This window comes from Natator depressus, chromosome 15, assembly GCF_965152275.1.
Source record: "Natator depressus isolate rNatDep1 chromosome 15, rNatDep2.hap1, whole genome shotgun sequence".
Taxonomy (NCBI): domain Eukaryota; kingdom Metazoa; phylum Chordata; order Testudines; family Cheloniidae; genus Natator; species Natator depressus.
In genome coordinates, this window is record NC_134248.1 from 17479645 (window position 1) to 17506017 (window position 26373).

Consider the following 26373-nt stretch of genomic DNA (forward strand, 5'->3'; position numbering starts at 1 on the left):
GGGAGACCTAGCTTATATAAAGGCCCGGGTGGCTGCCAGCATTTTAAACACTAGGTTGGGTAGACCAGCTCCATGCAGGGTTAGATGACATGCTGTTTAAAATGCTGGTGACCAGCTGAAGCCCTGCCTGTGCTAATATTCCCATTATTGCAGCTGAAATGCTGGGAAATTCTTTAGACAATGGTTTAATGTAAATATACCCTCCTGCCTTGCTCAAAGGAAACAAAAACATGTCTACCTCTAAAAACAAGCTCCCCCATCTCCACGTTTTGTTATGAACTAACAGGACTCCATCAGGCAACGACAGAACCGGCATTTTCTTGAGACCAGCCTTAGCTGTACCCAGAATTGACCAAGAACTTAGTACAGCCTTCAGGTGCAGTGCTTTATTGCTAGCTTTTCTCAAGTTGCATTGTAAATGTTGTCAATCAAAAGTTAACTTTCCCCCTCCATTAAGATTGGAATGAGAAGTAGAGTCTGTCTGCAGCACCTGGTACCAACATGGCCCCACAGGGATGTGGCACTACGAAGAGTCACATGGGTAGTAACTAAACTTCAGAGCAGAAACTGCTACCCAAACATGGCCAATCTCCACCTCCCAAACCAGGACATGGATGTACCTATCCATTATCTGTGGCAGGAACTGATGCACAGAAGATCAGTGTTAAACACTGTCCTGAACATGAGCAGACTTTAAAGCCCCAGAGACACGCGAGTCCCACACCAACTTGGGCACGACAAACCTAAGCAGCCAGAAAATGAATTAAGGAAACTTAAGAGAGACCACAGCAACGAAACCTGAGGTTATCTATAAACATTCCAACTGCTCCACTGATTCAAGATGGATGGAGACTGTCATCTATCTAATCCTTTAAGATTTCAGAAGATGTATAACGGATGGTAGATTTCTTCAAAGGAGATGGCTTACAAACTCAACTACACGGGCTGATAATAAAAAATCCTCTGGAGAAAGCCAGGAGCAGCACTATGGGCTGTCAGGTAGTTATTAAATATAACGTCTGCCAGGCAGCTGAACATCCGTCCTGAAGACAGGTGGCCCTAAGATAACTTATGTCTCCCACAGTAACAAGGCAATGCAGCAGAACCAATGATTCACATCAACTACGCACTTGTTCAATCAGGTGAAAAGAATGCCTCAGATATTGTAGAGTAAAAGATTTATTTATCCATATATTACTGCTGCAATGTTTGTTCACTCTGCTGTTCTCTGATAGCACACTTTACCTAGATTTACGGTGTGATGGCTGTTGTGATTAATATACTCACAGACTAGTTGCTCTAAGGTTATTTATCTCCAGTTGAAGTAAAGGATTCTATTAATTTGCCTTCTCTAAACAAATCTATTCCATGCTACTTCACTTCTTGCTTTTGTTAAGAAATAAGCTTGTCGTTATTAAATCATTAGCGATATAGATATTTCTCAGGCATGCTTGCTTCCTTTAAAGAAATGTTAAAGATAGTAACTGGACAGCACTTTTGCTGCATTTCTGTTTATGACTGCAAACTGTACTATAATACAGACCTCTGTGGCAAAACCAGAGATCATGCGGACATCTTTAAAAACAACAAGGGTTTGATTTGAAGATAGTGGAAGGAAAAGCAGCTCCCATAGTTAAAGTAATCAGTATGTATATACATACACACATAAAGACATCACCATAGCATCTGGGCACCTGTTTAGAGACCTACATATGCAGGGTGGCATCATACAGCATAAAAATTGTATGACGGGCACATTGCTTATGTGTGGTGAAGCCACCAGTCACTCGCCCTTTGTAATTCACTTCCACAAATCATTGCAGACAGACAAACAGGACCCAGTTATGCAGCCTTCAACAAAGCTGGTATTTGAATCTCAACCTGATGCTGGGTTAGTTTTCTTTTTAGGATTTGGGAAAAAATTCATGCTACTTCTAATCATATGAATTTTAATGGAGTTACACTGGGGATGAATTTGATTAAACTGGTCACAAATATACACAAGTGACACTGCAACCCTATGCTCTTGGGGGGAATTCTGTTCCAAAAAAAATAAAAATTCTGCACACAATATTTTAAAATTCTGCAAAATTCTACATATTTTATTTGTCAAAATAAAACAATATAAATCACACCAGTTTCAATTATTTTGGTAATTTATTTCAAAATACCTGTCAACAAGTATGTCTGCAACAATACAGACAACAAAAAAGATTCCTCCAGAAGTAGAATTAAAGACACCCCTACGACAACCCAGTTCCTGTTTCTCTGTTATGCTTTTGTTGGGTGCCTCAGTCTGAGTGTGTCACACTTGCCAGCTGGGCATATCTTGGGAGAAAACTACCCCCCAGCACCAGGCAGCCCAGATACTTGTACCCCCGAGAGCCCAGAGATCCAGAGAGAGATTCTGGGTCCTCGGCTTGTATGGAGTTTCCTGCGCACCACCACCTCCTTCCTTCAGTACATGCTGGGAACCTCCAGCTCCCGGTCCCTCCTCCCACCGCCCCCATCAGTGTCCTGTATTTGCGAGCTAGAGAGGCAGGCTCTGCTGGGTCCAGCAGCCCCTAGTGGCAGCCAGCAGCTCTGCAGCACCAATTCTTCAGGGAAAAATGAAATTCTGCATAGAACATTAATTCTGCACAAATTCTGCATTGTACAGTGGCACAGGATTCCCCAGGAGTAATCCTAAAAACAGAGTAAGGTGAGGAAATAAAAACACCATGTAAATTACCCACTAGTTAATTATATAAACTAAAATCATATTCTGTCATCCTATCCAAGTGCACAGCTTTCACTGACTGCAGCTAGAAACTGCACGCCTCGCTCTGGGGGCAGACTTAGGTATCTAACATAAGGAAATAGTCAGAAGTGGGTTGGGGGAAAGAAGGACCGTAGGGGGAGAAGAGAGAGCGTATTCTGCAGCTGGAAATCTTCCTGAATATAAAACAATAACCATACACAGTAGAACATCAGAGTTGCAGACTGTTTCAATGACAGCTACTGGGAAGAATTCAATGTGGATTATATGGTATTTTGGTATAGGGGAAAAAAAAGATTTTAATGAAAAATTGTCAGCATTGAATTTTTATGTTTTCTGTGATTTTTTTAAATCAATTGTTACTGAAACTTTCTGTTCTCAGAAAACCACGTTTTCGGCAGACAAAAACCAAAAATTTGGGGGAGTATACAGCATGGACAATTTTAAAAAAACAACAGAAGATGGATCAATTTCAAACCCTCTGCAATGGAAACAACTTTGAATTTTTTTGCAAAATCATTTTTTGACCAGCTTCATATAGCATGTTAATCCGGCATGTGGAAAACTAAACTAAAAGCCAGCTGGAGAGACCCAAATTCAAGAAGCAATTCCTATCAGAGTTTACTGTAATTTGTCATCGTCTCTTGCCTTGTGGGGTAACATGTAGTTCCATTTGGACTGAAACAGGAAGACCCAGCAGAACAGACGGATCTGTTCTAAAAGAACAGTTTACCAATATTCTCTAATATTTTCAAACCATTATGCAGACTAACATATTGTACTGCTACAATTGTTGATACATAATAGTAAAAGGAGAAAACACATGAAATCCATTGAGTGCGTGACATTTCTGCAAAAATGACTATTCTCTCTTACCTGTCGTGGAAAACAGAGGCCTGGCAAGATCTTGTGGGTAATGGAATCCTGGAAAAATTCCAGGGGCAGGAGGTCTGCTGAACAGGTCAAGTTTACCGCCTATGTCTAGCTTGTGGGGATCCAGCTGCATTTGCTGTCAAATGATACAAGAACAATCTCATTATACATTTCCTTTCTTTATGGGGAGAAAAGAGAGAGTTCAGGCTCACTGCTGCTTAGTACTGCCAGGGAGAGTTAGTGAGTATGACGGCAGTGTCTCTGGTCACATACCGTAGTCATGGTCTGACAACATCTATAAGGCCATTTCACTCCACAGCTTCTCAGCTGCCTGCCTCATTCACATGAATAAGGTCTGAAGTGAGCTCTTAGCCCCACAGCATACACAGCGGAGCATGCAACATGATACACTAAGTGCACTGCACCCTAGGATCAGTCTGCAGTCTTGACCTGACAAAAAACATTCCACAGGCTGAAAGCTACAGACAGAACCAGAAGCCTTAAGAGTTGACGACAGAGTTCTGTGCTTTGTTGCTCCAGTTCAGAGAGAGCGAGAGAGACTTTCGCAGACTATTCCTTTTCTACATCTAGTAAACACCAAATGAAAGGAGTAGGGGGAGAGAAGAGATGTGGAGGAATGAAGAAAACTGCCTCTGAGACTCTGGATGAGATTTTTAACCTTCTCCTAGAGTATGCCAGGCTACTAGCAAAGAGCCAGACTGATACATTGACAGACTTCACCTATGCTGAGAAAATAAGTCTTTTTCTAAATGTACAGCTGAAATGATATTTTCACTTACTAAAATTTACATTGGCCATTTTAATGGCATTAATTAAAAAGCTCCAAGGGAAAGCAGTAAATATTCATTATTAACTGGACAAAAACTACAGTGGGAGCCATGAAAAAAAATCACGATAGAGATTGTTTTACTGTGGTATCTGCTATTCTAAGTGTAGGCACCTGACATGGGGAATGTTGAGTTTGTAATGGCACCCAATGTACCTAATCTTGTTACCTCTTCAGTTTTTAAGTTCCCCCCCATCCCCCCACAGAATCAAAGAAGAAAACCCATCCACCTCTGACACAGTAACTATCATTCTACTCGCCTGCTCTATGTTTTGTAAAATGTCCTTCACCGTATCGGTCATTTCATTCTGAATAGGATAATACTCCATATTCCACAGGAGGTACTAGTGCAGAAGGGAAATGATATTAAACATGTATGCTTCGTAAAAAGCTGGATCTTGGGCAAAATTACCCTCCCCCTCCCCTCGCTTCATACTTAATATCTGCTGTGTGTTTTTGCTACCATTCAACCCAATTTCCTTGCCCTCAGACAAACGTAACAGTTTCTGCCAGAGATGTTAAAAGTTTGAAAGCCTTAGTTAATCTATACATCACAAGCTGAAGCGTCATCACTAGTATTCTGCTTCCTGCTCATTAGTCACTAGAATTTAGCCTATAATAAGCCAGAAGACTTGGCTTCATTGACTAAACTGGCTCTGTTACCTTTATCTTCTGCTGGTGATGGTAGATCTGCCAGGCAATCTGTACGTGAACTGCACACCACTTCCCAGGCTTCTGCAATCAAAAGGATAAGAATGCAGCTTACTTTAGCGCTTATGGTCTACAAACATCTGATATAACCACTTACTTCCCTTTCTTTAAAACTGTTAAAAGTGAGAGAGACTAATTGCTAAGTTGGCAGAGGGAGGTGATCAACATTTTTTGGTGTCTTGAAATTGTTTAAATGTAATTTTTTTTTTTAAATAAAGGGGGCTTGAGAAGCAAGGCGTGATATTTTTCTAGTTTCACTACCAGCTCCGATTGGGAGTGGCGGACATCAACATTCAGAATTGACACCTTGGGCTCCAAGAGCCATGCTTTGTTCTTTCTGACTTATGTATCACCACCCTAAAAAGCCACAATAAATGGCATGAAGAATATTATTACATCTATTAACTATAAGTTTCATTTTATTACAGTTCCATGCAAAACAAGACTGAGTTTTACCCTGAATGATATTCCTCAGCTGCAGCTGAGAGCCAACTATTACATGTTTCTTCAAGTAAAGGATGAACATAAGACTTAAGTTTCAAAAGCATGTGGACTGTACTTAATAAAAATGTACAACCTCCCCATAACCCTTACTTACTCTTACTGGCGGTCTATAGGGGTCAGACACCTATGAAGAAAGCAGAAATAAAAATTAGAGATTTTTCTGAAATTGGCCAATATATGGAAGGGTAGGGAACTTCCTTCCTCTGAACAAATGAAAACATACAGGAAGGCACTGTTCTAGAGAAGTCCCTTGTGGCGTAGGAAACCCCAAAAGGCTTAAGAGAGGAGTTTTATTAAAACTTGTCTCTTTCATTTCTTGCACCAAACACAACAGGATTTTATGACAGATAAAGCAGTTGCATGCCAGCAACCAAACAGTGCCAAGGTTTTTCAGAACCAAGTAATCCTCCTACAATGGAGTGCATTAAAAACTGCTGCTCTCTAAACAAGGCTAAGAGGAAAGAGCTTAAAAGGGTTTCCCACTCCACTTCCGGTGGACTTTGTTTAAATGAGTCCGTAAATCCCCCTGCATTCATGAACTGTTGGAGGTTATTGCCATAACAGCACATTCAATCTGCCAAGGCTAGTTCTTTCTTGAATGGTATTCTCTTTATTATAAACAATCAAACTGTTTACTGGAATTAAAGGAAGCGTAAAAGAGAAGTTTCAAATTGTTGCTTTACCCCTGGAGTCTTCTGCAGAAGAGTGTGGTGGACTGTGCCAGGTCTACCTGCTACATCAATCGGATTTGAAGTCTAAAAGAAAAGAAAATAGCATGAGTGACACTGTACTGCAGCACAATTAATATCTGTAGCTATAGTAAATGGCATTAATTAGTCAGTGTTTGTACTGTGCTTTGACATGCAGATTGCTATATTAGTACTAAATGTTCTCTCACATTGGCTCCCAACTATGTTTAATGTCATCTATTAGTATTCAGCAGTGGTCGCACCTGCAGACCCCACTGAGATCACAGCTCTATTGTGCTGGGTGCTGTACAACACGGTAACAGAGCCCTGCCCCAAAGAGCGTACAGTCTAACTAGACGAAAGGTGGAAGAGGAAACAGAGGCATGGAGAGATGAAGTGACATGCCCAAGGTCACACACCGCTTGTCAATGTCATAGCCAGGAACGAAACCCATGTTTCCTGAGTCCTTGTCTAGTGTTCTGTCCACTGGGTCAGCCTGCCTTTCTGAGCCACTAGAAGACACAATGGCTAAAATGCCGACAGCCCACTTATAGTAGCATTGCCGTGGGTAGAAGTGCGCAATTTTATGAAAAAGAGCCTAGGGCAGTCATAGCTTTAGAGGTAGGCATGGTAAACCCTAGAGTGAGCTTAGTAGGTACTTTATAACAATACTTTCCCAACTTCTTTTCATTTGATTTATTCTATTGTTTCCTCAAGGAGGATTAAACACTTGGCCCTGGTCTACACTGGGGTGGGGTGGGGGTGGAGGGTTTCCGACCTAAAATATGCAACTTCAGCTACGCAAATAGCGTAGCTGAAGTTGGCGTATCTTAGGTCGACTTACCTGGCCGTGAGGATAGCGGTGAGTCGACCGCTGCCACTCCCCCATCGACTCCGCTTCCGCCTCTCGTGAGCTGGAGTTCCAGAGTCGATTGGGAGCGCGTTTGGGGATCAATTTATCGCGTCTAGACGAGACACGATAAATCGATCCCCAATAGATCCATCGCTACCCGCCGATTTGGCGGGTAGTGAAGACCTGCCCTTAGAGTGTAGAATCCCAGTTACTACTCCTCTGTGTTGCCATTTGGATTTTCTCAGTTCTAAACTAGCTCACAGAGCCCTCCCTTGGAAGAGAGCCCCAAGAACTGGAATTATATGTAAACAATCAGTCTCTGACTCCCCAAACAACTTCACCTGTTGCTCCCAAAAAGCTGAGCGCAGAGAGAGCTTAGGGCTAATACCCTGCTTGGCTGTTTTACTCAGAATTTAGGTCATGTGACTGTAGATTCCAAACAGCCAGGTTTTAGGAGCAATCAATGAACGTAGGTTTTTTTTTGCTTAGTTTAATTTTCTCAGGTCAAGTTGTTAAAACTGTCATTTATTTTAAAGACGATTCTGAACTGTCTAAGTGAAGAAGCACACTCCCCTGACAGACCTGCATTCAAAGGGCTCCTAAGGTCTCAGTCAGCTGAGGTTTAGGGAGGAAACAAAAGTCACAGCTATGATACAGTCAAGAGTCTTGAGATCACAATGCATTAATGATGGTGTGTCATTCTGTCTTCCTTTCCCCTGAGGACAGATGTGAATGCTTCCTCCAGCAAAGGAAATTGAATACTTTTGACCTTTTCAAGTTCTTAGCTTGTGAGAATGGCTTTTGGGAAACTCGCTGAGAAGTTTATAGTCAGTCTGCATTTATGTGAGTGGCTTTATACACCAGGCCTAAGGCAAGTGACATGGTAGGCATGGGGAGACAAAAGCAAACCCTTTGCTTTGTAGGACAGGGAGTGCTGAATTCATTTTGCCAGAATCAAGCCACTGGTCTGTCCTAATTATCTAGAATTTAATCCAATAGCTTGGGAGGAAGATGGGGGGGGGGGGGGGGGCGAAAGAGGCGACAGTAACTTGTGTGGCTTCACCCAGAGGCTCAGCTCCATCTCCTCTACGGAACTGGAAAAGAATGTGACAAGTTGCAGATCAATTTTTCATCTCGTTCATGTCCCTCCAGATGTTAGCTTCCATGTAAATACAGCACTGCCCAGTGCCCATACCATGTTCCTGATTAACCACTGCAGCAGACTGTGATCTTGTGCAGTTTAACCTTGAACTAGTGAGTGTTCTATGTATTTATCTCTAAAATAAATTAAAACCTAGTTACATAGTACTTCGAACTGCTGAGAAACATGAAAGATCTGTGCTCACTCCTTCCTTTTTACTGCAGAACAGTTTCTCTGTGAGTCTCACAGTATTTTACAGCAAGATGGTATTATAAAGTTTGGTAAAGAAGATGGAAACCAGAAGAGCACACTATCAGTGTATCAGAGGTTGTCTCATTATAGGCAGTCTTGTAGCAAAACTGTACTATCTTTTGATGTCAGAGGTATTTTACAACAGTGTTAGTTCCATAGGGTTTGTGCATCTCTTTTAGATGAGATGTAAAACTGAGGTCCTTACCACTTGTGGTCATTAGAGATCCTTTGGAGTTCTTCACAAGAATAGGAACATTAATCGTGGTGTTCTGGCCAAATTCCAAGCTAAGTAATTACATACTTCATTCCTAAATTCCACCCCCTGCCAACCCTTCCACCTGGATTTAATTGGAGAACTTATTCTTTCATTCCTGTACTTAATTTGTGTAATGTTCTAGTTGAGATAGGTCATTTATTATGGATTCTACACTATTTACAAAAAAAGGCTCACAGAGGCTTGATAAACCTCTGAAAAGTTCCTTTAGCTTCCATTAAAATATCTTGTGAAGTCCTTAATCATAGTGGTAAGTAGTTATTCATTCCCAACGACTTCATGTGAGTGACTGCTTACCAGTGCAAGTAAATGCACACCCTGACCCTAAGTTTCTTGCTGGTCTGTTGCAAAACCGATCTTCCAAATGCAAACAGTGCATAACACACACAGTGCTGGTTCCTGAAGCCCTTTAATAAACAGCGATTCCGCAGATCATTTCTTATCTCTCTGCAGAGATGTGTTTAGAAATGACAGGAGATCTATAAAACCAAGTCACTTAGGAAGGTATAAACACGTTTTATCACAAGACTGAGCGTCACTTTTATAAGAATGTCATCAATAATCTCTGTGTACTATGGATTTTTTCTCTTGGAATGGATGTAAACATTTTCAGTACATTTTCTAAATTTAAAAAAAGAACATTAAGTTTGAAAAAAGTATGTGCCACAGAATGTTTTTTTTTTTTTTTTTAAAGTTAAAGTGGTGAAATTTGCAAATTTTGCCAGTCTGCCCTAGTTATAATAATGCTTTGCAGCTGTACTCTGTCTTTCATCCAAGCATCTGAAAGCACTTTACAGACATTAAATAAACCTCACAAAACCACTGCATGGTAAGTATGTAATTATCATCATTTTATAGATGAAGAAGCTGAAGTGCAGAGGGGTAAGTGACTTGCTGGAGGTCAGAAAGCGAATCAGTGGCAGAACTGGGAACTGAATGCCTCACTCCTGCTCTAACCACTAAAAAGCATTCCACTCTATTGTTCCTGTGCTTTGATAGTCAGTTTCATCCCCACAGCTGGCTGCTATCTAGCTGGGGGAATGACCCCTGTGCATGAGTCTGTTTAATTTGCAAAGTGCTTTGGGATTCATTGGTCTGTATTAGAACTAATTAATTTATTTGACCCTGAGTTTCTGCTTAGCTCGCTTTGACTTAGGGCATGTCTACACTACAAAATTACGTTGACCTACGTTACGTTGGCATACAGCCGCTGGCATACAGTAATTAAATCGCTTTTGTGTGTCCACACTATGCTCCTTGTGTCAGCAGTGTGCGTCCTCACCAGCAGCGCTCGTACAGACTGTACTGTCAGCATTGGGCACTGGGGGATGGCTTCTGAAAGCGAGTAACAGTCGATGTAAGCAATGCATCACTACATTGACACTGACTATGTCACTCACAGAGTTGGAGTTACTAAACTGGCGTAGTGGGGCAGTTATGTCAGCAGGAGCGAAATTTTAGTGTAGACACTTATATAATTAGGTCAACGTAAGCTACCGTGCATCGATCTAACTCTGTACTGTAGACCAGGCCTTAGACTTCCATATGAACAACTGCACTCCTCTCTAAAGAACAACCCCTGAGCCCCAAAAGCAGCTGAGCTAGTCAAAAAGGTCATTCAGATAATCACCATAAGTACAATTCTGATCACAGTCTCCCATCGAAGAACAAAGTCTGTGCTAATGCAACAATAATAAATTTGTACCTTCGGTTGAAATGCTCCCTGAAGTGACCCAAAAGGTCCTGAATGTGGAAGCATCGGTGGCATTCCAGGCATTGCCGGAGGATAGGTTGGAAAGAACTACAAAACAAGAAGACAAAATGAAAAACAGCTGAGGCAGGAGCTAACCCTGTCAAACACTGTTACAAAATTTTTAAAAGCCAAAATAAAACGTGAAAATTTGCAGATCTGATGCATTTTATTGTTAATTTCAAACACGGTGGACTATATAGAATTTGCTGTATTTTTGAAACAGATAAAGGATCAACCTCCACTTCATTCTCTAGAAATGGAAAAATATTGTTTTGCTTGACTATTTTGGAATAGAAATAGTAAATCTATAACTAATCAATCCTTTTTTAGAAATGAAATCGCTTCATTTTACAAAGCAAATATCAGCCCTGGATATATAGTCTGCTATTACAGAGTAACTGTACAACATATACATAGCCTGGTGAAAGTACTGTATTAAGATTTGCTTGGGCCTCTCCTGAATGCAGACTGTAACAAGTACCAAAAATGTGGAGAAATGGGAAGCAGGATGAGGCCACTAGTCCCACTTTGGATATGTCTACATTGCAATAAAAAACTCACAGTACCAAGTCTCAGAACCTGGGTCAATTGACTCGGGTTCATGGGGCTTGGGCTCCTGGACTAAAAATTTGCAGTGTAGACATTTGGGTCAAAGCTGGACTGACACCCATCCTCCCTGCAGGATCCTAGAGCACAGGCTCCAACGTGAGCCTGAACATCTACGCTGCAATTTTTAGCTCTGCAGCCTGAGCCCCATGAGCCTGAGTCAGCTGACTTGGGTCAGCCACTGCTGTGCCAGGGGTCTTTCAATGCCATGTAGATGTACCCTTTGTCTTGTGAGAACACCGTGTGTTCTGTGGCACTGCATTGTGTGAAGCTCTGATTGCACCGGGGCTGCAGTAATCCACACTATGAGAAATCTCTGTGTACTCCCCACCTTCACAGGCACGGCAATTTAAAACTAAAGCAAAGAAAATGCAGAAGACAAAGTTGAAAAGGACAAGATGTTACATTTACAAAAAATTCAAACACAAATAGGAAAACTAGATGGATGGACGAATGAATCGAAACCGCCATCTGTATCGATTAAAGACATTCGAGCAACGCAGTAGCAAGCGGAAGCATAAACAGTGGAACATCAGCACTCACGTTGGAATGTCGAAAGTAAGGGTTGTCTAATTTGGGAGCGTACTTGTCAAACTGGAAGTAAAAGAGAAAAGAAAAGTTGAGTTTGCGTTCCACAACACACAATGAAACCAGATTTCTACATGCATAAGTGAATCATGGCCCCTTCGTACAGCATTTAACAGAACATGGGAGACTGACTATTCCACACTCATTCAGGAGGGAGTGACCAGTTCTCCCAAAGCTGTTGAGTAGTAGCGGTAAAGTTATAGCACCTGGTTGTGTACCAGCCCCCGAAGTGCCTCTCTGAGTAACAAACTTTGCACAAATTGGTCCCCTCCTTATTATCAAGAGAGACCTCTGAATTGGAACACTCACTCCATCAAAAAATGTAGGGAAGTTATTCCCAGATCCAAATCTGGCATCTCTCTCGAATGAGCTGAAGTGCAGCACTAAGTTAGAATGCTGGGGAAGTTTGGATTCTAATCCACATCTTAATTCTGCAACTTTGGCCCAGCTCTAATTGTCAAATTAATATAAAAACAAAATACAAAATATCTAGAGCAGCCAGCAATTTCCCCCTCCCTGTTGTATGGGCAATGCCAATATGGTTAAAATAGCTTTTTGGAAAGGGCCCCAGGCATAGAGATCATTATATTAATCCCCCCCCACTCCTAAAAAAGTAGAGGTTCAGTGCTCACTGGAGAAAGCCTGACTCTGAATGCCCCCAGCCTCCCAGCATGGGGCTTTAACACCTCCACACATGTGACCTGGGTCCCATATTTATTTTCACCAGCATTGGTCCTGAACATCTTTTGAAGAAAATAATGCATATGTTTAATCTTTGAACAATAAGTATTATGTTGGGGACCAGAGAGGGCGAGCGACAGTGAGCAAGGACAACCCCCCCCCCCCAATGCTGTTCATTCGGCAAGTCAGCTGCTGTTACACGCTATCCTACGTGCAGGAGAGCAGATATGTAATTTCATTAATTACAGTTATTACTGGAGCCATGTACCCGCCAGTGTAAATACCATAAATTACTAAACACATGCAGCTGGAGATTTCAACACTCCTCTCTGGCATTAGGGTTAATAAACCTGATTTAGTGAAATATAAGAAGATGTGAGTAAAATACAACAAAAGAGCCTTGCAAGCTGTTTTCACTAGAAAGTCTGACATCAACAGGGCGCGGGTGGGCGGGGAGGGAGCTGTCAGCGGGATTAGATATTAGGGTTCTCAAATAACACACCAGGTTTCAAGGAATGTTTAGAGGGTTGTTTTACACAGCAGAAGAAAAGAGAAGAAGGTATTTGCACATGGCTACGCTGTGCAAGCACCTGGGGCTCAATTTGGGGCGGGAGATATTACTTTCATTGTTCTGTCGCTAAGCGGATTATCACTGAACAATGTCGTCATGCAACTCACACCAGGAAAGAGAAGTGAGAAATATTATTTCCCATGAATCCTTGGTAGTTTTCTCCAAATGTTGCCTTTAATGGTTATTGCTCAATTTTGCCAGTCCTTGTAGAAGAGGACTCTGTATGTTTTAGATGTGGCATGCAATGGAGGAAGAACAAGTTGAATTCTGCTTTTTCAACCTAACAAAATAATAATTGCCAGGGACATACGGAGAGTGTGGTTACAAGAACTGACAAAGCTGGTTTATGCCAGATACTCTAAGATTTTGTTAACAGCAGCAGAAAATCCCCATTGTGTTACAAGCACTGTCAGTGAAGAAATGACAAAGCTCATTCAATGGCCAGAAGGTTTTGTTTCAGAAGAAGAGTCAGCCACATATAAATTAGTGTTTGCTGACCAAATCAAATAATAAATACCCAAACTGTCTACTGGACACAGTGTGGGGAAGTAGAAAATAAAATGAACAGGACAACACTGAACTCAAACAGTACAAGTACTGAGTTACAGTAAGAATGGCAAGCAGACCTGCATTATAGCTCCAGGATAGAGTCAAATATATTGTTCCACAAAACCTTTCTTGACATTTTATTTTATATTAGAAACCTCTATTCTTCTGACATCTCTGTGCATGTGTGTGCGTGTGCGTGTGCAGGAGCTGAGCCAGCTGATGCAGCTCCAAGGATGGGTTGTTAATCTAAACAAAAGTACAGAGCTGACAGTTTACCATGAAGGAGAGATAAAGGGGGCTGAGAACCACACACAACAGTGTATCTGTTTATTGGTAGGAGCACAAGGGAACTGTGATGATAGATGTTCTTGGTTCTGAATGGGAAGAAGAACATCCTTCAAGAATGGAGGGGCTCAAGTCAGGAGCAGGGCTTCTTGGGGGACAGGGGAAGCCGGTCTGAAATAAAGAGGACTGATTTTGGTACGGTGGGTTAGGCTTTTGCCCCAAGATTCTTTACTTATCCTCACATTTTGGGCTGGGGTATGCACCATGGGAGGTGCAGAGGGTGGCATGAGCGGCGTCTGGGGTAAGCTGGATGGAAAAGGAGTGAATGTGTGTTGGTGGGTGTGTTGGTGCTGGTGGGTGTGTTGGTGCTGGTGAAACTCCGCTCTCAGCAATGGCACCGGGCCAAGAGAGGCACCGGCCCGGTCCGAACTCTGAACCAGAAACCGGTTGTTCAGCTCTTGCCTGAGCAGCTCATGATCTAGAGGAGAGAGAGAAAAAAAAAAAGACACAAAGGCCCATCGGCCTGTGAGTTCCACAAAGACATAGAAGAAAGAGAGTCAGATATTCACCTGGCATTCCCTGTTTCTGCAGGTCATGCTGTGGTGGTTTTCTACGTGAGGACTCATTGGTGGAGGTAAGAGAGATGCCTGTGACAAAGTACCAATCAGAATCCCCGAATGAGGCTGGCAATACATGATTGGTTGGTTGAATGATATCAACAGGCTGGTATCTAAAGACAAGAGAGAACACCATGAGTCATCACAGCAGAAAACACAGTGGGGCTTCATAAAGCATAAACAAGCTTGCCCCTCCCCGCTCCCCCAACCCAGTCACAAATACTGAGGTTAGGACACTTTAAAAGGGACACTACCAAGTTAAAAAACACAACTGGAATGACTCCCTTTCCTCCCAACCCACAACAGATTCCCCTTCCCTAGGCTACAACCCCACTTTACATTATCAACACTGGAAGAATTCTAAACATCTCCCCTTTTTCTGTTTTTGGTGCATTAGCCTCAGCTGTGACAGTGCAAATAAACTAGTCAGACTCAAATCCAGCTTTTTCCCGCACTAGGAAAAGGCTGCAACGTTTGTGTTGGGAGCACTGCAGAGGAGTATTGGTTGGTTTTAAAATAAGCAAGACAAACCTGTTCCCACTGAAATAAAAAAAAAACCTTGGGGAACATTTGCATTGGTCTTAAGTTGGTTAAATTCTCTTTTTTGGCCACATTTAACCTGTCGGTGTCCCTTTGAAAAAAGTACTTTAAAAACCACAGCAAAGGTAATGGGATGGAGAAATGAGAGCATATAAACGTCACCATCCCTCCAACGAAAACAAGGGTCAATCCACAGAGATATACAAACAGTCTGACATGACTGGCTTCACTGGGTTCTCTGTGTGTATGTGAAGCAGCCAGGTTAGTGCCTGATCACAGGATAGCATTTTTAAGTGGCTCTTTTTGCCAGGAGGCAACTCCACAGGCCTCACTTCAGCTGGCAGGATCTGATCCACAGTACAGTGAGCCTCAAACTCTGGGCTGTGGCTGAGCTTCCTGCCTTCATTTTACTCCCTGGTCTGGAAGGTGAAAAACAAAGCTCAGGAATCAAGCTGGGGTATACCAGGTGACGAATGGTAACCATTAACCAACCAGGATGGGCTGAAAATACCACGAAATTAACACACTTCATTGGTTGATTTGCATTTAAGCACATGGGCCTGTGAGTTCAGGCTGATGTTCCACAGTAGCGCCCACAGGCTTGGACATGCTCTCCTCCTTTTGATATAACCAGTGCGGGGAGCATGCATTGTGCACCCGAGAACACTTGTGCTGAGGACTCTGAAGCTTCAGGTACCTGTTCCAAATAATGTACCAATTCTGGGAGAGTTCAACATCTTTAATACTACATTTCTAAACATTCCATCTCTTTTGTCAGATAGTAATTGACATTTCTCTCTCCTCTGCCTCCAGTTTATTCTCCCATGCAAAAACTGGGGGAGAGCAGAGGGGGAGAAGGAGGAGGAGAGACATTTCATTTCACTGGGTCAAGATCTGAAGAAGGCTGCAGCTGCTACAAAAAGAAAAATGTTGTATCATATGATACAGGGTCTCCCTTCAGTATCAATATGTGAGGGTAACTAGCCCTTGGTCCCCAGATGGGGACAGATTTTCCAACAGCGCTAAGCACTCTATGTGCTGAGCTCTTCTGAAAATCAGGCCCTTAGCCCAGCATGACAGTTTTTTTTGTTCAGTGTAATAGGTGTCTCCCCCTTTCTTAGCTAACACCACTTTTGCAAAGAGACCCTGACATAGTGATTGATCCTGTGAGGCTCAGGGTACCTTCCACTCCAATTCATTCCAACACAAGGAGCCCAGGGCAATCTGCATTTTGCAGGATCAGGCCCATAATAAGGAAAACAACATTACTTTCAACAAGGCCCTCTCCTGGAATGGAATAAATGTTTCTAGCTTTTAAATTGCATTGAAAACCTAGTTTCTTGATAGGGCACTTGTAAGTGACCCCATAGCTAGGTGTCTGATGTTTCTTAGTTGTAATTACGTTGGGCCATGCAGAGGTCATGAGCTAGATTTTTTGTTGAGGCACTATGGGTGAAACTCACAAGGTCTATCGAGTGCTTATGTCCCCTAAAATCTTCAACGCCGGATTAACATGGCCCTCTGCAAAGGAATTAATTTCACCCACTATGAAAATTTCAGTAGTTTACCCTGATATATTTGAGGTGGTCTGGATATGGGTGGGAGGTGATACGGAGTGGAATCAGTTTTAGCAGACTTGTCTCTTCATTTCCTATGAAATTATTTTATGCATTGGACACACTTCCTTTTCCATGATATGTGTGTGATATTAGCATTATCCCAAATGTTTAACTTCTGCATCTGAAAAGTCTATGAAGTGGTTTCCATGGAGCAAATGTCTTTAGATGAACCAGGTTCAACAATACTCAATTTGTAATGAATAACTCAGTTAAACCTTCAGCTTTTTTTTTTGGAAGGGGGAATGAACAGGATTCATCTCAAATTTTAAATCCGATTCACCATTAATCCAGGAGATTCCTGATTATTTTTTATTTAAATGTTGTCAAGAACGGTAGAGAGCAGGTGGGAAATAATACCTTTTACTGGACCAACATCTTTTTGGTGAAAGAGACAAACTTTTGAGCTGACACAGAGCTCTTCTTCGGGTCTGTTAGAATTATGGAAGATACTGAAATGTTATAAATCATCTGCAGTAAATAGAATAATGAGAGCAAGTATCCTCTTCATCTGCTATGTGCTACGGTAAGTATGTCTGACAGGCATATTATAATTATTCATTATTTACATTGCAGTAGCACCTGAGAGCCCCAGTTCTGGATCCATCGTGCTAAGTGCTGTACACACACACGGAACAGCTGCTGTCCTTGTATCAAGTATGCTGATAACACACACACACACACACATGCTGCTGAAGAGACTTGTGTCCTGATGTTTCACTGATTTCAAGAAAACATCCCATTTAAGTTGCAGCAGAATCATAGAGAGGGGAAAATGAATCTTTTGACATTCTAGTTCACCTGTAAGGGTAAAACATTCAAAAGTACCCATAAGTGACTTAGGTTCCGACATCACTTTTGAAAATGGAACTTGAGAACTAAGCCTCATTGAAAGTCAATGGGAATTAGGCTGTTAAATGCTTAAATAACTTTTGAAAATAGGACTTAGAAGCCTACGTCATTGTAGGATACTTTAAAAAAATGTACCCTAAGAGTCTAGGAGCCAGTGCAATATCTTTGTAAAGCATCATTTACATGCTACAAGATTATTAAATGATAATAATAGATTAACACACGGGCAGAAATGGAGAGACACAAAACTACTTGTAATATTCAAGTTTTTGGTACTCGAATGTAAAGAGCCTACAGTGAGATTTTCTTTGGATGAGCACTAAAATATACTGCAAATAGCTATAATTAAAATCTAGTCTCTTTAAAGACAGTGTAGTTTGTTGAAAATAAAATAAATATATTTATTTTTTTAATCTGGGCATGACTCAAAGAAACTGGATCTCTCTGTTAGCATCAAGATAATCCACTTCATGTTTTTTTTTGGAAGGAGGGATAAAAGAGAGCTGGCAGCTGTAAGTGCCTCAATATCCAATTTCTTTAAGAGACTTGAAGCCAGTCTGGTGGATCTGTGGCTGGCTCCAGACTTTAGCCCCACACCACAACTTTGCCTTTGTCAGTAAAAGAATAGACACTGAAGAGTCTGGAGGAGGAGCAGGTTGGCACGCATTAAGAAGCTTTGTAAAAGAGACTATGACGCAGTGGGGAAAGGAGTCGTGTCCCAGTTGCAAATTGGGCTTTAGTGAGTGGGATCAGGACTAGCTATTTGTGCCTATCAGTGATGCCTGTTACAATAGGTTTGGACACACAATAACACAGCTAGCTATGCAGTCACTTGCATTACCACTAAGTCCCTAGCACCCAATAATTTGTGTTTCCTGTGTGAGAGTACACTTACGGCCGGGATCGGGAAGAGAAGAACACTAATGGCTGCCATTTTGTTTTGCTAAGGTTGTTAGTACCCCCTAAAACTCAAAAGGGAGGACAGAAAGCTTTGGCTAGCATACATCAGGGTCAGCCAGGGAGCTCCTGACAAGCAACCCATGTGGGGGTCACTAGTAAATTACCTACTCAAGCTTTGGGTTTCCAGAGAAAAAGCTGCTAGTCGAAGCATATCATTTCCTTGTTACACTGATATGCACAGAACTAACTTATTAGCATCACTGACATGCAAATACTGGAAGCCAACGTGAACTCTGCCTCTCTGCCTAGGAACCTGAGCAGAAGTGCCGAAGGGGAGCGGTTACTTTAAATTTAAAGGGACAGAAGCAAGCAGGGTTTTTTCCTAGAAGGGGAAAAGAAAGAAAAACCCAAAGGGCCCATGTTCCCTCTGAGTGTCTCTTCTAACCTGGTGCTTTTATTGAGTGAACACGTACTACCAAGCAACTTGACACCATACTAAGGACAACATAGCTGGTAGGAGTTTGAACCTAGCACTCCAGAGGTGATTGGCAAACCCACTGCATCACTTATTTGTTAGTAGCAGAGCTCTTGTCTTTTACTGACATGCGAGCAGGCTACTTCATCTTGCTCTTACTGAAGTCAATAGTGAAAACGCCACTTGAGTTCAGGGGTGGATGCAGGACTGGCCTGTCAGTGACAACGTTCTCATTTCCTCCTCTCATGATCTGTCTGCACTACGGCCAAGATGTCTATCATTGGGATTCTAAGTCTCTTTGCCTTAAGCAGGGGAAGAAGAATAAATCCCCACTGTGATGCCCAACGTGTCCCCAGCCATGTGGCTGAAATTCTAGACAGGGCCAGATCTTTGAAAGCAGACATCTTACTAGGGCAGCCCTGGTTGGGATCCAGAATATTTTAGTCTAATGTTGTTTTGAGAGTTTGTTTGAGGGCAATTTTTGTTCCCACCCCTTTAAAAGAGTAATTCTAAATAATGGGATATTGAGCCCCGAAAATGAAAGCAGGATGCCAAGTCATCAGAGTTTTTGGCAGCAGATCTTCCCTCTCTCTAACTGCCTTTATAGGAAACAGAAGGGTACATTTTTGTCAGTCCTTGTCCTCATTAATCCCTGCTGAGTTAGTTATAGAGTCAAATGCCAGATCAAAAGGAGGCCCAGCAAGTCAGAGTTTCAAGGAAGTCTCCAGCTGCCAGGCTCTCCCACAGGAACAGCTACAGGCTAATGGAGGAACTATCAACGGGGCACTTAGGGTGGAAGTGACAATAGGGACGGAACAAAGGAAACTTCTCAAAAAGGCTGCAAAAATAACAATAAAAAGTCTAACGGCAGAGCTCGGTGACTTTAACACGGGGGGAGGGGGGAGATATATATCTCACTTTCCAATCTATTTTATTATTCTGCCCGCTCACCAGGAACAGTTTCTTCAAATAAGGTCTAAACTGCAGCTTCTCCCAATGCAGGGGTTGAGTACCAATTTTATTTATTAAATGCATGACAGACAGAAAAAGAAAGAAAGAAAGAAAGAAAGGCAGGCACAGCTCAGCATATCTGGCAAAACCTGAGTGATGGTGGAAATGTACCACTGGACAATCTGCCCCCTCTAGAAAGTAACTAATTTTTAGCAAACCATACTAAAGCTTATTACAAAGAGCACATGCTCCCCCCTCCCCATGCTGGGTAACAAAGGCAACAGCAAACACACAGACTGCAACGTGTTTAAATGAGAACATGAATTTAGGCTGGGAGTTTCAAGAGTGCCTAAGGGATTGTGGTGCCCAAATCCAGTTGGGAGCCCAACTCCCTTAAACTCTATGGAAAATCCCAGCTTTAATAATAGTTTATACTCAGATTCACTTCCTCTCCCCCTCTTCCGTTAGAGAATGAGGAATATACAGCAACTGTCCTGGAGGTTAAACTAGGCCTCGGCATGTAGGGCCAATTCAATGTCTCTCACCTGTTACAATACTACTCGACTATTTCAGGAGTCTCTGCCAAAGGGGATGTTTGCATTGGTTTTTTTGCTTGCGTACCCCCTAACCCCTCTGTAAATACTGTGCATGCACAGGAGACCAGCCCTGGTGAAAAGAGGAGGACCTACCTGCAGGGTGTCCTGGTATCACAAGGCTGTTGGTGGGTAACGCTGGTGGTGGTGGAAGCGTGGGTGGGGTGGCGAACATGGCCGGATGGTGCTGGTGTTGGGTCTGCGATCTGAGAGGGAAGTGCGAGGTAGCAAGATTAGAGATGGAGAGGGGCAGGGCTGGGCCAGAAGAGTGGTGAGGAGGGATCTGGGGGGAGAGAGGAAGGTGTTTGGGGAGGCTGATGCTTGTTGCGCTGCTGGCACTGCTGCTCCTGCTGTGGGGAGAGAAAGGTGGAGAAGAGAGAAAAGAAGTGTGTTACAATACAAGAAAGTCACAATGGCAGAGTGTCAGAGACAGCCAGGCTCTATAACAATGACCTCACCCAGCACAGAGGCATGAAACCACGGCCCTTTCTGCCCATTTCGGGGAGCTGTCCAGGTGGGAGTTAAAGATCTCTATGACCTTTCCCAACAGGGCAGGGTATGGCTCGGGTTCTTCTGGGTGACACTCCCTTTCATTACTGAACAGGTGGTAGCTCTCAGAGCTGTGTGTGAGCTGACTGAGGTACTGTAATGGCAGCTGTATTTGCACCTTTATTTAGCCTGTGATGACCTTCCAATGGCAACGCGTTCCCTTGCGATCACAAGGCTCGGTGACTGTTACTCTGTATGTTCAGAGTGCCATGGGGTATGAGCTGTGGCAATCATATGCCTGCCCTGCATTCTGTACAGTGGTATTACACATACTCAATATGATATAGCAGTATATATTGTATTATTGTAATTATATTGTTTTTAAAAGATTATTATTCTGTTGCACAGCACCTTAAAAGCTTTGTTGGGGGTGGTGGAAGGGCAATATCAATGCAATTATTATTGTTTACCATAATCTCCCACAATACCAATGTCTCGCGATTATCTAAGCACTCTGAGATACTTGAGTGTTTGTTTGAATAGTGCCGATGTGATGTTGTTATTAATATTTATATTGCGGTAGCACTTAAAGGCCACAACCAGGAAGGGGCCCCACTGTGTGAGTTGCTAGACAAACTGGTCGTAAATGACAGTCCCATATCTTGAACTTTATGCAACTAAAAAGTTATGGAATGATGCACACATTGTTCACTGAATTAATCTAACTCAATAGGCTGATTTGGGGAGAATGGTGTGTTTTCTGCACCAACAAAGGGACTGTCCAGGTCCCTGTTTATTCCTGTACATTGACTCCTCTCTCGCCAAGCTCACCCCCATTTTATTTCTACTCAAGAAATATGAATCTTTGCATCTTACCTACTGGATGAAAATTATCTGAAGGAGAAACTGAGCCTTGTGCTAGCCCTAGAGCTACGGTGAACATGTTACTTTGCAGTATCTTTTTTGCTCTATATGGAGAGTCATACTCTGAGGCTGCTGTTAGCTGATGCACCCTCAGTTTGAACTGTGCTCCCTGCAAAAACGTCCAAATGGGGTGTGGAATTTGTTTTTTTCCCAATAGTTCTGGTGAACCAGTTAAACTACACCGATGTCCTATGAATACACGTGACCACGCCAAATCCGAAGACTGCCTATGGGTTTGCAATTGGAGTCTACCGGGGGAAAAAAATGGTTTTGTGAAAACCCAAACTGTTTCCCAATTACACCGCTACCCCGATAGAACACGAATTTGGCTAGAACGCGGTGCAGCAGCACTCTGGGGGGCGGATCAGCGTGCTCCGGCAGATCAGCACGTCAGCGTGTCTGTCTCCGACATGCTGCTCTGTGTTAAGGGTGCCAGGCCGGGGCCGAGGGGTTGGATAAGGGGCAGAGGGTCTCAGGGGACAGTCAGGGGATGGGGGATTGGATGGTTCGGAGGTTCTGGGGGCCGGGTGGTCAGGGGATGGGGGCGTTGGATAGGGCGTGGGAGTCCCGGGGGGCCTGTCAGGGGTCGGAGGTGTGGATAAGAGTTGGGGCAGTCAGGGGACAGGGAGCAGGGGGTTTGGGTAGGGGGTGGGGTCCTGGGGGTGATTAGGGATGGTGGGGTTTCTGGAGGAGGCGGCCAGGGGACAAGGAGCAGGGGGACTTAGATGGGGGTGGGGTCTTGGGAGGGATAGTTAGGGGCGGGAAGTCTCTGGAGGGGGCAGTCAGGGGACAAGGAGTGGGGGGGGTTGGATGGGTCGGGGATTCTGAGGGGTCAGTCAGGGGGCGGGAAGTGACTATTAACAACGGAAATGCTCAAGGCCAAAGCAAGTTCGATATAACATGGTTTCACCTCTAACGCAGTAAGATTTTTTGGCTCCCGAGGACCGCATTGTATCAGGGTAGAGGTGTACAAAGTCCTCTGCTGACTGGTTCTGATGGAAAAAATTGCAGATGCACTGGAAGCCGGACCTAGAAAGTTTTGCCCCTAGAAAGTTTTGCCCCACAGCTATACAACCCCTGTTCATTAGGGAAGCTCTAGTCACAATCTCTTTTATGCAGCTACCCAATACAGCTGGAAATACATGGCTATGTGGTGTTGGCCTAGAGGAACACAATGCCTCTCACAAGTAGAGCACCTTTCCCAGGAAATGAGAAAGCCTATGGCCTATTCTACAGAGATTTTAATACCTTTTCAATTAATTGTAACCTGGAAGCAGGGTTTGAATGCTTCACAAAGGAGCAATGCACGCACCCTTTCCCCTACCTGATATTGAGTCCGTTGTGGGCCACCTGGTGATGCACTTGGTAGTTGAGAGGGGGAGGGATGTGATTCTGAGGCTGGGTCCGAAGCTCAGGTATGAGCTGAGGCTGAGATTGTGGTCGTGGCTGAGGTTGTGACTGGGGTCGAGGCTGCGGCTGGGGTGTGAGCCTTGGCGGCGCTGGTGCTGAGATCACTGGCTCCTTCTTCAACAGCGGGCTTGCCCTGGCGCTTGACGTGGGCGCAGAAGAAGTGGAAGTCACAACAGCAGCAACTGGCTGGGGGCTGGGAATAGGCAGCACGAAGGGCACGTCAGTGCTCAGTTCCCGGCTGCGCTCTAGTCCTGACACCTTGGGGATGGTCGCTGCTTTCGCTTCAGGTCTGTCAGTCAAGGTTGGACCTTACAGAAAAAGAAGAAGAAAAGTGACATATTGAAGCATCCCTGTTTATTTTCCAATTTTGCAGAATATTTGCCCGGTAAGAACAAAGTCATATTTAGCTTGTGGTAGTATCATCACAACACGATGGTATGTTTGTCTGTCAGTCTGTCCAGTACACGGCACTTGTTCAAGTGTGTGTAAAAGATCAAAGTATTGTCTAGGGGGTGCTTGACGCAAAGCACATATAACCTTACTACGACTGTAGAACACTAAATACAGCAGGAATGCTTCTCAAGTTACTGCTAATGCATCTCCCACCAAATTTAATTTCCTGGAATAGATGATAAATCCCACAACCGTAAATCTGATCACAAGAGTTTCGGTTTATTTATTTTCTCAATGGTCTTTCAAGGTAACCTGCCTGGTATATCTTGCCATTCATAGCTATGGGGATGGTAACTAATCACTGACAAGAGCATGCTTTAACACCCCTCAGCATGCTTTCTGAGATGAATACCAAGGCCCTTTATGAGAGAGAGGATGGCACAATGATTGTTCATTGGATGCACATTCACATATGAAGATGGAACATAAGAAGTCTAGGAAAACCTACAATGAGCACAATAGGGCAGTCCTGTTCACCCTAAATGTTCTGTGGATATCAAAGAACATACTAACTGCTGTAACATATGCCAAAATCATAAGTAATACGGTAATGAATAGCTGATAGGTACCAATCAAAATGAGTTTCTTTAATGGGTTAAATTCCTCACAGATTTTTTCCAAGTAAAATGCTGTGTCTTCATTTTTCCAATGAAGTTTGAAGCTCAAGCCAGTAGACGGGATTAAACAGCAGCAACAACAAAAAAAAATCAGACCAAGGAATAAAAAAAAAAGACCTAAAATAAGAAGAGAAACCACATGCAACATGCTGAATACTCAATTTCCAAAGATAACTCCCTTTTAACATTATGTACATATCCCTGAAGTGCAGGGATGCTCCATAATTCATCTCAAGAGGAGCCTTCCATTGACTAAGTCTGCCATTCATTTGCTTCTCCAACACATGCACCCCACTAGATCTATAAGTGTTAAGTTTACTGTACATGTTTTTATTATATCAAAATAATTTTAGGGTTTTATTTATTATAATCTTCAGCCCACCCAAGATGTCGGAGAGAACAGGACAGAGAAACACGTGAGAAAGGGACACGGACACCCACCCACGCATGCTCCCAGCACTAACATGGACAAATTCCACTTCTGAAATTACCTTAACTCTTAACTTTTAAAAGGGCCGGGTAGCACTGAAATATATTCATGATGTACGAAGTGTGGGAACAGATGCACACAACATGCAGCGATTTCTGCATTACGTATTCTACTTTGTGTCTGATTCACCACTGTCTGCCTTCAGTGACTTCACTGGAGTTATACTGGCATGAAACCAGAGGGAGGCAGTATTGAATCAAGCTCTCTGCTTCCCTGTAATATGCCAAATCATTTTGTATTTATAAAATATACATCCAATGACAGGGTGATGTCAGATTATTTTCCTCCTCCTTTTGGCAAAAGCCAATTACACACACACACACACACACACACACACACACACACACACACACACACACACACACACACACACACACACACACACACACACACACACACACACACTCTCCAGAATACAGTGGGACAAAGGCACTGAAATAAACAAGCTATTCTCATGAGCTCGGGAAGCGTTGTGACTGCATAACTCACGAGTGGCAGAAATGAGTGGGAATTCCAAAGAAATTCCAGTGCTTTAGGTGGATCAAATGGTAGTTCAAACCCCTGTCAGCTGATCCCCATTTTGAGACAATCTAGTGATGTCCCAAATCAATTACTATATAAAGTATTACACATAGTCAGTGTCACTGTATTTTTCAGATGTGATTTGGTTTATGGACTTAAAGATAATGGTAAATAGATTTTATTATAGTTAATACTTAAAGTGACTGTACTTATTTCTAAAAATTAAATTTTCATTAATCTAACAGTTCATCGATTTTTATTAATGCATCTAAATCCAATGGGTGACATCCTGGCTAAATTTAAGTCAATGGGAGTTTTACCTCTGATTTCAACAGGGCCAGAATGCCACCCAATATGCTTTTCAAAGGACGCATATTCACAATTATAGATCCCATGGTTATCTAGAGGCATCCCATTAAAAACACTCAGGTTCCATTCCTGACCAAAGGTTCTATGAAATCCTATTAGCTCATTCCATCCAATAGGCCCATTCAGAGTTAAACTTTAGACAGTGTAATTACAGGCAATATAGACTAATGAACACACCGGCGCCATAAAAGTTAAAGAAGCTGAGTTAAAAAATAAATCAACTGGATCCAAAACACATCAATGAGTTGTTCCATTAAAAGCAGCTGTCCGACCAGTTTTATACACAACTATTGATTCCCTGTGGTTCCAGCGTTAGAGCTCGTTTGCAAGTTTCTCAAAGCAAAAGCCTATAGTTCCCTGCTGACTGAAATGACCAATCAGCTGTAGAATATTGTGGTCACGTGTCTAATTCTTACTGGCAACTCACATCTCTCAAATTGCAACACTGAAATGCTTCTCTGTGTTTAGTTTTTGTCTGAGAACAATTTGAGACCTAATGAAAACACTAGGATACATATTTGTTTTGCAGCAGAAAAGCATCAGGCATGAGAGAGGAGACTCTCCTTCCCCTCACCCCATGTCAAGTACAAACATATAAGTATTTAGAAAGGAAAGATCTG

The 26373-nt window shown here is 42.8% G+C and overlaps 1 protein-coding gene across 7 annotated transcripts in view; it reads right to left on the minus strand.

Moving 5' to 3' along the window:
- Positions 1-26373, minus strand: part of FBRSL1 (fibrosin like 1) — a 740088-nt gene that overhangs the window by 11804 nt on the left and 701911 nt on the right. For 4 of the 7 annotated variants that reach the window (XM_074972522.1, XM_074972527.1, XM_074972521.1 and 1 more), the window contains 10 exons: positions 23217-23610; positions 20576-20829; positions 14178-14413; positions 11805-11855; positions 10608-10703; positions 6377-6448; positions 5788-5817; positions 5142-5213; positions 4739-4822; positions 3635-3767 (listed from right to left, as the gene is read on the minus strand). In XM_074972522.1, coding sequence (XP_074828623.1) covers positions 3635-3767; positions 4739-4822; positions 5142-5213; positions 5788-5817; positions 6377-6448; positions 10608-10703; positions 11805-11855; positions 14178-14413; positions 20576-20829; positions 23217-23610 — 1422 coding nt within the window. Of the gene's footprint in view, positions 1-3634; positions 3768-4738; positions 4823-5141; positions 5214-5787; positions 5818-6376; positions 6449-10607; positions 10704-11804; positions 11856-14177; positions 14414-14504; positions 14666-20575; positions 20830-23216; positions 23611-26373 lie in introns of all 7 variants that reach the window. The other 3 variants (XM_074972524.1, XM_074972528.1, XM_074972526.1) reach the window with 3 other exon arrangements.